This window comes from Aythya marila (genome assembly GCF_965140915.1).
Source record: "Aythya marila genome assembly, chromosome: 3".
Taxonomy (NCBI): Eukaryota; Metazoa; Chordata; class Aves; order Anseriformes; family Anatidae; genus Aythya; species Aythya marila.
The window spans coordinates 59,550,223-59,563,077 of NC_139044.1; the positions used below are offsets into that span (position 1 = coordinate 59,550,223).

A 12,855-nucleotide genomic window follows, 5' to 3' on the forward strand; every position below is an offset into this window, starting at 1 on the left:
TTTCATGAAGTAAATACTAATATTTGGTAGTTAGAAATCATACTGGAAGGTATAGATAAATCTTAACAGCCTTTGCAGTGTGGATAGCATAAACAAACTGTAATGTTACAACTAATATTTATTCCAAATAATAATACCAAAATAATTAAATATTCTTTCTGCTTTGAATATTTTTTTTGTTCATTAGATTTTTATTTCACAATTTAAACCAAGGAAAACCACACTGCATGCCAGAAAGTACAATACAGTCCTAAAAGGATTTTTGCTCCTTATCTTTCTTTAACATGTCCATCAAGAAGGTAAGTCTCCTTTTACCTACTGTTCATGTGTTTTGTAACTCTAGACTTGGCTGTGCTCCCAGTGAAAGCAGGGGCAAGAAAAAAATCACTTATCAATATTTTGCTGAAACGTATCATTCTTACTGGATTTTATATTTTATCCAACACACCAAAGACAGGTATTGACTGAAAAGCAGGCAACAAAATGAACCAACAGACCACTCAGCATTTTGGATTACTAACTCATACATTTTAATGGGGTCAATTCTCATTCTTGTTCTTTATTATTCAGTTTCACTGAGAATCAAGTGAGTGTGATTCCCCTATTTCTACCTAACAGTTAAAAAATAGGTAGTTTTATTTAGGAAATACATAGTTTGTTTAGGAATGAGCTTCCCAGGCTGGAATGATATCTACCATTATCTCTTTGCAGCAACAGGCACACTGACATTACTATTACTACTAATAAAATAATACAAAATAAAAATAATAATAAAACATTAGACCATAGATTCATGTCTGTTGAACACGGAACAAAAATGGGAAGAAACTCCAGAGACTGACAATCTTGATGTAAAAATGTGTTGACATACAACAGACATGGATGTAAATAATTCTGAAAATTACAGACCTGATCTCAGTAGCTGCAAATTTTGAATCTAATTAAAAATACTTGGACTACACAAAGCTGAGTTACTCTACTGCACCTATCAAGGGGTTTTGTGATTATGAATAATGTTTTTCAAAAGCCTTTGTGGGACTGCAGACTTGCCTCATCTACAATGTGTCTGTCGTCTGGTATATAAATACAGCCTTCACTTGTGTGCCAGTAGCTTAGAAATTTATATTGAAAAACTAGTATCAAAAAATAGATGTGCATTAAAATTTTCAGAAATACATGATCTTGACATGCAGAATACTAAAGAGCTGTATTTAATGACAGGAAAAATCAAAGGGGCACTGCTTCTTACTAAGTAACAGTGACACTGGTAAATATATTTCACTTAAATTCTCTTTGGCTGCCTGATATTCATTTGGCTGCCTGTTTATTCATCTTTCCAATATTTTTTGTTTATTTATATTGAGAGCAGTTCAGTAACTTACAGCTGAAGAGCTAAAACCTGAAGTAATTAAGAATAGATCTCCACAAAATTTCATATAAAAAATATGAGGCCTCACTGGATGGTCAGAGAGGACTTTTTAAAGTTTATGTTCAAATTAAAAAACAACTTTCAGCAGGCCTTAGTGATCATTCCACCCATTTAATCTTCTTGTCAGTTGAATACATTTAACTTGAATAAATATTAAGAAAAATTTTCAGACTAGAATTTCTGCTGTGTAAAAGCACATACTTCTCCAGCCCCCTGGAACAGCACAGTGTGATCTGATAGCCTGTTCTTAGTGATACGCAGAGCTGCAAGAAGACCTGCAACAGCCACAGATGCAGTTCCTGAAAGGAAAAAAAAAGTTTATCTTTGATCAGTCTGGAAAAAATTGCATTGATTAGGCATATATTTTAAATATTTTCACAGCATCTTTCAGCTAAAAGATACAAACACACAGGCTAATATGAAAATATTCAGTGGAACTGGAATTTTGTGTTCTTTGTTTTTATGAAAATAAAATGCAGGTGGGAATATCTTCAAAGTTAACACTAAAATGCGATTGATTAAATCTACTGAATAGGTGTCATGACTGGTGCAATCAAACTGTTACAAAATATTCTAGTTACTCTCTTTTTCAGAAGGAAAGGATGGGACAGCTCAGAAAGAAGCATTTTGAAGGACTCCAGATAGTGGAAGTTAAGAATGGTCTCATTATTGAAACAGATATCTGCACTGATCCTACAGGAGGAACAGTTCTTCAGCTTTCTTGAGAAATGGAAATCCTGTGATGTCTATAAGACTGTAAAAAACCTTCACTTCTCACGTAGAGGTTGTCAGAGTAGACAAGCAAATCGCGAACATTTACAGAGAAGCCAAGGGAACCAAAGGTATAGGACCAGCTTATTTAAGACACTGACTCTCCTACTGCATCTGAAAACCATCAAAATTCCAGTCCATTGTGAAAGAGGTTTCAATTCATCAGCCTCTAAAACATTAGAAGCACCTTTTAAATCTATATTTGAGTTACACCACAGGAAAAAAGGTTAAAATTTAGTTTTATGAGTTAGCCTGTAGAGGCCTTTCTTCTCTAAATCAAAACTACAGAGAATGAGAATAGAAAGATTTTGGTCCTCATTGTGAGAAACACCTAATAATAAAAAGTAGGGCAATAAAGGGACCTCAAGCAGGCATCTAACCCAAACTTGTTCACAATGACAGGACAATACCTCCGTTATTTCTGACAGATCTTTGTCTACCTTGTTTCTGTCTCCTGAGAACCTCTGCAATGTCCTCAGCAATCTATTTCAGTGCTTCAATATGCTTTTTGTTGAAAATATCACATCCAAATTTTTTCCTCTTCTATCTCAGCCTCTTGTCTTACCTATCATTGGAAAACCTGACACCAGTAGTTGAAGACTAATGGTGTCACAACCTGCTTTTCTTAGGGGGAACAATTCCAATTCCTCCACTCTTTCAGAAAGTTATGCTTTCTGAAACGCTCATCACTCATTTCTCTCCTCTGGACTTTATCCATTTGTTTTGTATCCTTCTTGAATTGCAGCACCCAAATCTACACTCATTACTTCGGATGAATTGTTGGCACTGTTTAGTCTAGCTGTCAGCTTCTGTCATGCTGAAGACAGCTGTAGTCACCAGTGCCTGATATCTGGCTATTCCAGTCCACAGACCACTTACACCTTCTGCCCTGCCAAGCCCACTGGGAGGAGGAAGGCCGCCTTTCCTGGATACCAACTTCAGGTACCCATCTTACATGTTTCACACATTGTCATTTTGTCATTGTCACTAAAGGACAGGCTCAAAATGGACCAGAAGAACTGGTCCATATTCCTGCAAGGAACTTGTATCCAGTAAATACTGAAAATACACCCAAGAAAGCAGATCAGTTATCAGCAAGTTCACATTTAAAGACATCCTATGGACAGGAATAGGGTGGTGAGGTAGATGATACCAGCATAAAAGCTTTGCTAAAAGTGTTTTGGTTTTTTTTATAGGTGGTTCTGAAGAACCAATAGCAGACAGCACTGATTTCATCAGGACTGAAAAAGCTGTATCAGCCACTAACAATTAAGGGTTCAAAGTGGAAAAATGGGTTTCAACACTCCTTGAAGACTTACGATGCCCATCTGATTGAGAGAGAGCCAAACCACAGGAATATGAACGAGAGCCCTACGAACTTCCCCTTGTTGAGTTTTGGGAATAAGAAGCGAAGTCTTCTTCAGGCAGTGGCTGTCATTGACTGACCCAAAGCTATAAACTGATTTTGAGAAACCTGAGGTAACATGCGAGGAGATCTGCTGGATCCTGAAAGTCTGTTTCTGATCACCATGGCACAAACTGAAATAACCCACAAGCCACCTCATTGCTTTTGAGGGGACAGCTCACGTTGCTACAGATTTTTTCCTTCAGAAGTGTGAAAAAGGTATGACTAACCTTCCAAAAGCACCTGGCCCAGAATCTGCACATTGGACATTTGCCTTCAACATGCAGCTCCCCTGCATGATGTGCTTTTGCTATTCACAGGTCTTTCTCACAAGCAAAGCCAAGTTTAAAACTCAGCTGGCAGTAATCTCTATGCTGAACTCCAGAAGATGCTCAAAACAGGTCTTTATATTGTGGGCACACAAGCTGCTAAGTGTCAAACACGGGTAGCTAAGGATCTGAAAGAACAGCAGTAGGAAGGAACCCAGTCCTGGGTAAACCTCTCCTAAAAAGACAACATTTGTGTGTTGAAAGCTGGCTTTGAATCAGTGGCTTATAGGTTGGATTATAAATGGTTACTTAAAAAAATAATAGTAAAATTTAAGAAAATGTTTTAAAGCTACGAAGTTTGTTGTAGAGTCACTTTGCCCACCTGAACAGTTCAAAAAAGAGTGTCTATAGAGCTTTAAAATGGTTTGTTATGTGCTTTGTGATTATGACTTTTCCCTTCGATCATCAGGAATACAGGACACCTTGTTCTTAGCCCACTTAATGTTTAGACCATACAAATTTGTCATTTTTAGTCATTTTTATTACTTGCTTGGAGCTGAGATCATTTACTCTCTTCACCTACATTTCTTAAAAAAAATAAAAATAAAATAAAATAAAAAACGGTTCCTCTGAGGCACGGCTTCAGGAACACCAACTGTCAGGCTGAGACACTTCCCCACCACAGTGTCCAAGAGTTTGCTTGGTTCTTTCCCAGACGAAATTAAGTCTTCCTCTGGAAAGTGCCAAATTGGCAAAGGCCAACAATGGCAAACCAGAGAAGTCCGACCGCCTTCTCAGTTTCCCTTGGTACTCTACCAAACAATCCTCATAACCTTCAATAAAACCCCATCCTCTCTTTGGATGCCAAGTGCTTGCTTCTACTTTATGTTACACAGCTGTGTTTGCAGGAGAGAAGGAAGAAGCTGACATAACACGGCTTATCCTTAAAACCATCGATCTGGCCTCCTGAAAAAGAAGTCTGCTTCCAGCCCTGACATCCCTTCTGTCAGGCAGGAGGTGGCCACAAGTCATGGTCACCTCACCAGAAGCGCTCTTGGAGAGTTGGGGAAGTGGCTCTTCAAGTCACTTTCTGGCAATGGAGGAAAAAATGAAACCCTGTAAATTTATAGTGAATGGGAACGCTGGGATCATGCTTATCTTCATGGCTGATGTCCTGCTAGGTTTGTTAGCTGGAAAAATGAACTGCGATTATGTATGAGCAGTCAGAGGACTTTTACACACTTTACTACAATACCATTTTGTGTTTTAAGGAAAAAGAGAAATGAAAAAAAAATGAATATATAACTATGTTGAAAGTCAACCAAATTTTGCACCAATTATTTGCAAGGTATGTGAGTTACTGTTACCCACATGTTCATTATCAGCACAATTCAGAAGGAAGTTTAGGAGAGCTATTAATATATAAAGGTTTTTGTTTCTCATGAATCACCATTTGCACTGAACTGCTCTAAAAATGGTGTTTTAAAACTACTCTACGTTGGTTTTATTCAGCCATTTGACTCTAGAAAGCATAATGGCCCCGTTTATTAGCGCACTGAATTCTCTATCACCACTTGCTGCTGGCAGCAGCTGTCATCACTCCTCATCAGCAGCTTCCCTTATTCATTCCTCATGAAAGAGGGGAAAGCTGGCCACGTGAAAGGCAGATCTGTTTAACCGGAACTGCTCTGACTAATGGCATGACCTTAAATTTCACCGTGAATACCGAGTCGAGTCTTTGAGAAGAATCAAAATGCAATTCCCATCCAACTGCCAAAGCCCCACCAGTTCTGGTGAATGTTAAGGCTCTGAAACAGAATCTCGCTGCTTTTCCTACTGTCATCGCTGTACAAAGGAGAGAAGCTTCCTTCCTTCCCTCTCCCACAGAGCACAGGTTAAACCCACTGTGTGCAGAATAAAATGGACACTGTTAAAGGTGTTCTCACAGCATTTCTAGAAGAAAAACCAGAGCAGGTTTATCAAAGGACGGTATTTTTCTAAAGAGGTATACATTTAGATGAGAAATTTCAAAATGCACTATTTTTTTTAATCAAGCCTTTGTATGCTGTCCAAGATGCTCTAGCCTTCCTTGGTACTGTAAGCAGTGTCATTGAGCATGAATATGTCACAGGAAATCCTAGAGACCGCAGCCTTTTTGGGGTTGGCACAGTGTAAACACTTTGGAGCAGTCTTCTTTCAGCAGATGTAACAATTAAGGAAAAAAGGAGGGAAAAAGCCCCAAAACACAAGGATGGAGAAGTTATTTTTATTGTCTGCAGTTTAACTTGAATGAGAATTAAATGGTTTATAGCACTGAAGCATTTGTACATTATTTAAAGTTTTTAAAAAATGTAATCAAATATGAGCATTTCCTTCATGTCATTTTCTCTACATCATCTTTAAAAGCCAGCAAACAGAAGGAGAGGAAGCTTTGCAGCACATCCTAAAATCTGAATTATTCATTCTTGACTAAAATATAAGGAAGTGGTAAAACTAAGACTCCTATTTCTCAATACACAACATAATGGAAATCATATGTCAACAGTGCCATTCTTCCAAATAACACAGTGCCAGAAAAAGAAAATGCATTCCCCTCTTCTACTCCTTCTGGGAGAAAAGATGAGAGCAAATATCCTACCTAAAGGGTGTAATCTTGTTTACTAGTGGGGTGAAGGCTGTGGGTAGCTCACATCCCATACAAATCCAATCTCTGCTGTTTTATAAGGCCCATTCCAGACTCATCCCCAACACACAGCCCGTTCAGCTGCACTCCTGTGCGATGGCTTTGACTCCTCTCCACTCACTTTGCTTCCCTCCCCTGAGCACGGTGCAGCACTGCCCATGTCCCTGCTCTCAGTGTGGAGGTAAGCAAGGGCTGAAGCAACCTAGCATTGCTGAGAAGCAAAAGGGCACTCGTTTAAAAGCTGGAAGCTCTCTCCCTGGATTAAGCTGACTTTTCAAAGCTTAACACACACAGGGCCTGATGCTCTGTCCCACACTGAAGCACAGAGTGCAAAGAAAGGAGGTTTCCAGGAAAGGAGAAATGGAGCCTTTTTAAAAGAGCAAACGTTTGGCATCTTTGAAAAGGGATACAGAACAAAGTCACAGATGGGCTGAGGTTGGCAGGGCCCTCTGCAGTCATTGGGTCCAAGTCCCAGCTCAAGCAGGGACACCCAGAGCAGGCTGCCCAGGACCAAGATGAGACAGGATTTTTCTTCACCCATAATGAGGAAAAAATGAAAGAGGGGAATCCTCGTATGTTCATGTCCTTGTATGTGTGCAAGGAAAAACATACAAAAACTAAAGCAGGGAATTTACTTGAAAGCACGTTGATTTCAATGTAGATTTACTATCAAGTAATGGACAGTTGATATCACAAATTTACTGGAAGAAAAATGCATTTCACAGAACCCTATAGTATCTGTCTTGCTAGGATTTCTATTTTTAAAATTTAAAAAATCCCAAGGTCTGTTTCACCTCATATTAGGAAAGAATTTTTGTACTCTTTTCACTTAGCATCAGAATTTCAGACATGATATCAATGTTTGAGCTATTAGATATCGTATAACCAGCTTTTCCCAAATTTTTGGTCAGAGAACATGTTTGACCCCCATGCCCATCACAACGACAAATCCCAAACCTTTTTTCAATTTGATTTCAAGAACTGGAATTTCAAGATACTAAGTGAATCATTTACAATATTAACATTAAAAATAATTGTTAAAAAGGAGAACACTTGACAGAGAAATTCAGATTTGTGAGAACTGCACTGACTTAATGTTAAGTTGGTCATAACATAAATTTCAGGTATAATTTTCCTAATTATTCAAATGTCAGCCTGCTAAAAACTGAGTGTGTATTTTAGATCAAAACACAGAAGAGAGATAAAATAAAAATCTTAAATTGCATGTGTTCTACATTTTTATTTAAGGTCTGTTGTTTTTAATAAAACGTTGGTGCAATTAAACAGTACAGCTGTTAAAAACAAATGACACCTAAAGTCATGATGGCCGCTGAAGTTATTTGCATGGAGAAATTACACTGTATTGAAATTATTTTTCTTGGCATAAAACACAGGTTCTGTGCCCATAATGGAGGGAAGCACTGCACAGTGAAATCGGGCTATAATGCTAAAATAAAAACTTACAGAATTATACTGCACACAGAAACATTTTATATAGATTGACTTGTACTGCAAAAGTTTGTTGTTTTCCATTGAGGCAATTTTAAAGTACAGGGGTGGGGAAAATCCAAACAATTAGCTGAAATAATTGGCCTGTATAGAGGCAGAAAGGCTAGAGAAATTTATGCCACCATTTCAAATTTGTCCACATCTGCAGTGACTAAAAACAACTACCGTGCGATGAGTGTTGAGAGACCCATGTAAAATAAATGCACAGCTCCTAAGACGTGGAAACTTGCCTTAAGCCACCGACTGTGCTTGAGCAGCAAAAACACTTTCAACAGGCACACCAAAACTCAGATGGGAGTGGAAAGGGAGAGCTACAGCATCCTGTTCTGCCTGCAGCTAGGTTTTATAATGGCTATGAAGCATTGCTCTGCATTGCAGAGGCACTCAGGAGTAAGGTGTGAAGCCACCCAGCCTGCCACAGCTGCAGAAACACAACTGCAGGCACCCAGCTTGCTCCCGAGCCCACACACCACCTGTCACCTGCTTAGGCGCTAAGCAAATGGATTAAGGATTTTCGACACTGCAATTCTGGACTTGCACCTGTGACTTCTTCTTAAACCAATATTAAGGAGATTTGTCCATCATCCATGCAGCAGGGAATGGTAAAGGTTAGTTTCTCCACAGGGATTTTCAGCCTCCTAAGCCATTGATTTCATCCTGCCTCCTTCCAGGGAGGCTCACCAAGCAGAGAACATCTTCAATCTTAAAAAAACAGCTTTGTTTTGAGATACAAGCCCTGAGTCATTTCTGGCATTGGTCCATTCCAAGGCAGAACTTGGAGAGAGGGGAAAAAAAAAATCTCATATCTTAAAGAAAACTGTCCTTATGGTCCTTCCTTCCTAAATATATTGGGAGACAACTAAAGTTATCAACCTAATTTAAATGAGACATTTAAAATTTTTGTAAAGCTTGACATAAAATATTTCTAAATACTTCCAAACATAAAATATTTCTCCCATATATGAAATTACTATCAAAAACAAGCCAACGTTGGAGAATGCTCTCTAATAATTAAAGAGCCAGATAGATAAAGGGATTTATTTTAAACACAAGGTTTTCCCTGATTCTCATTTCCAAAAATCGTATCCTCCACGTTTCAGAGAAAAAAAGATGAAGCAAGCTGACATGTGGTCAGAATAAAAGTAAGCAAGAATCCAAGAAAATAAGAAGTATTTTTTTATAAAGCAACATCACTTACTGTGATCATAAAAATATTCCAAAAATATAAATTTAAAAAAATCGTCATAATAACAGAGGGAAAAATTCACCACCCATCCAAAAATCAAGATGCTCTCTAGAATGATAAAACAGGAGTAATTTCATTATTCTTTCTAATACAGAGCTATTGAAGTTGGTCTCAATCCTTTTTCCTTGAGTACAGAATTGGGATACAGAAAAAGTCACAAAGCTTTTTCCAAAGAAAAGGATGTGGTGGAGACAAAACTGTTTCCATAAATTCTTGAATGTGCCTACAGGCACCAATAGTAAGGAGATTAATGGCCAGTATTTAGTGATTTTATACAATCAGTGTTTTGGCAGATACTATGGCAAATGCTCTGCAGTGGCATCAGTTAGGGGCATGGCCCTACAAATAGCTCCGAGCTAACGGAAAACAACTGCAATTGTCCAAGCTACTACTTGCTAATCGGTATTCAGCTTGCCATATTTTCTTTTTTTCTTTTTTTTTTTTTTTTCTTTTTTATGGTGCCTGGAAAAAGTCAGGATCATATATCAACTTTTTAAAGATTTGAGGTATGTTAAGGTATCACTAAGATATATAGGAATCTGTCATCTGGGTATCCTATGATCGTGAAAAAAGCTGCAAGACTTTCTACGAAACATCAGAAAAACTAATTTATTTCTATCCTTGAAGTAGCTTTGGCTTGTCAAATATTTGGACTAAGAGAAACTCTGTTTAATATGTTGCACAATCACTATCTTTATAAGAAGATAGCGAACAACATAAAAAATTCTCCTTGCTTGCTTTCATTGTCCTGATGCTACATCTCAGGTTTACTGCTCTAGGGCTAGAAAACTTAATTTGGAAACAGAGAAAGACAGTCTTTGAATTAGCCTGGGAAAAAAAAAAAATAAAATCACACCGTTTAGAAATGGAGAACCTCTAAGAAGGATTGCTAAAGAAGCTAGTACCAACCACTAAGGTTGTCAAGGTGAGAGATCCTTAGGCTTTATAAACTTGGAACAGAAAGAGGGAGAAGGGAGAAAAGATGACTTCCTACAAAAAAGATGCTGAAGGTATTTATGGAGATACAAGGACAAATGTCAGAGCTAGAGCAGGCTAAATGCATCGGCTTTCACCTGCTGGAAGCTAAACAAGGATCAAGGCTGGAGATAACCAGAAAGTCCCAAATATCATTCATGAAAATACAAGAAGACCCACAACCACAAATTAGATCACAGAAGCTGAATAAATGTAAAGACTCCATGTGGCTGCACTTCTAAGGAATGCATGAGTCCCTGAAATAGAATGACTCAGGAATGACTTCCAAAAAACTCAAGCACCTAATGCTTGACTTGAAGTGTCACTGCAAACTGCTAGAAATGAAGAGGGTTAAATTCCCATTTTTGATCTCACCAATACAGAGGACCTCCCTTCACCCACGAAATCGTGAGGGGGCAAGAGGCAGTAAAAGGCACAGGGCCTACCTGTGGTGCCTCTCTCCAGTTCTGAACTCAAGTCTGCTGGCAGGGATGGAAGTGAGCGGGCTTAAGTTCCTAGAGACAGTTATTTTCTAGAGCTCTTTTTCTAACAAGAAATTAGACACCAAAGCAGTAGCTCATCTCACTTCTTGCGAGCGAAGGTACATATGAGGCCTGTCTAGGCTGAGCATGGAGGCAATCCCCCTCACTTACAAACCTAGGCAAAACCCCAAAAGTCACATCAGAGCCCAGTCACACAAGCTCTACCTTCTGCTGTTGACTTTCCTCACTCTAGGTTTTTGTTCTCATCCTACATCTTTTCTTTTTGCCCTCTGCTACAAATGACTCAGATGGGAAAGCAGTCATTTTCCCTCTAAAATTGAATGCAGCCCCGGGAGTGCAATGCAACTCAGAAAGGTATTTAACTGAGTTGTCAGTTTCAGAACTGAAATAAAGTTTGACATTTACCAAGAAAGCTCTGTCACAGAGAGAGACAGTGGATCAGTTGTCACTGGAGTGATAAAAAAAACACTGAGGGATGTACAGTCCAGGCTTGAACTTTGACATTTTCCCAAAGATCTGAAGTTAATAATTTATACGAGAAATCTATTCACACACTGAACTATTAAAAAAAAAAAAAAAAAAAAAAAAAAAGAGTGAACATCTAAATAAAGCATGAGAGGGGAAGTAAATAAGGGGAGAAGTTAAGAGCAAAGACAGCTCATCATAAAACCATGCTCAAGGAAACCAAAGGCAAAACATGACACCATAATGGACATCCTGAAGTAAAATCCTCAGGAAAATCTACTTTTTTGACTTAAAAACATCAAAACAGAAGAGAGTTTATTACCTTGAATGTCATCATTGAAAGTGCAATACTTGTTACGGTACTTATGTAGGAGGCGGAATGCATTGGCATTAGCAAAATCCTCAAACTGAATGAGGCAGTTCATGCCATACCTAGAAAGACCAAAAAAAAAGTCCTTTAAGTTAAGAACAATACATAATTGTATATTATAAAGCTATTAACATTTGCAATCAGATTTTAAATGCAAGTATAATAGGATAATGACATAATATGATATCTACTGATACTCTTCTGTGATATTATGTATCTTTATACTCATAAATCATCTAGAAGGCATAATTAGAGTACTAATATACTTTACTCACTTCTAAATTAAGATTAAAAGATTAGGGGAAAATGTTTGACATTTATGAATATCTCAGCAAAACCCTTCATTGAGTGATCAGCTAATGAGAAAAAAAAAAAGGCCCCATAGGGAAGATAATAAAAGTAAGAATAAATCCAAAGAACATGGATTATATTTTAATGTTATGCAGGTCAGCAGCACATCACTCACAAGACCATGCTTGACTATTCTTATAATAAAAGAAACATTTAGCAGAAACACAGTTAATCCAGACAAATGATAAACATGTGAGAACATGTTAAGGAAAGAAAGCAATAGCTGTAAGTTTCAAATGAGTTACACTTGGTTAATATACACTAAAACTTTGTGTATACACAGAAATGAGGTTATCTAAATGGTGCATCTACTGTTTGACTGGGTTGTCAGAACTGATTGTCTGACATGAATACTAAATGTTCTTAAATAGTATGCTCTGATCAAAGTGATCGTGCATTTCAATGTTTCTTCATGCTTTTAGCCAATGAAAGAATTCAAACTGGCATTTCCCATAGCAATTTGAAACCTTCAGTATACATGTATGCTATGTGCATATAACTGTATTTTGAAAATACAGTATGCGATTGCATCAGATGAACTACTTAGTCATATTAGCTAAATTATTTAAGACAGTTCAACTGCATGTATAAGTGCCTTTTGATGAACCTTGTGGTAACAGTCTCAAAGTTAACGCCAATTATTACATTTCTTGGAAACAATTTACTTCTTTACAGGCACCACTACTGACCGCAGAGTCAAACAAAGAGTTTTTAAAGAGATTACTTGACTCCCTAGCCTCCACAGCTTAACGTACATTGTCCCAAAGTACAGTCCACAGCAACTGCAGATGAGTATTTTCAAGACTGTGACACCTTGCTGCCTTGCACCTACTGCATACCAAAGCTGTATCACCAGGGAGCCATCAGCAAGATATTTCT

The 12,855-nt window shown here is 37.9% G+C and overlaps 1 protein-coding gene across 1 annotated transcript in view; it reads right to left on the reverse strand.

Moving 5' to 3' along the window:
- The window catches only part of ME1 (malic enzyme 1), a 174,100-nt gene that overhangs the window by 23,089 nt on the left and 138,156 nt on the right, over positions 1 to 12,855 (reverse strand). The window contains exons 7-8 of the mRNA XM_082755588.1: positions 11,578 to 11,687; positions 1,631 to 1,728 (exon numbers count right to left, since the gene is read on the reverse strand). Coding sequence (XP_082611714.1) covers positions 1,631 to 1,728; positions 11,578 to 11,687 — 208 coding nt within the window. The remainder of the gene's footprint in view (positions 1 to 1,630; positions 1,729 to 11,577; positions 11,688 to 12,855) is intronic.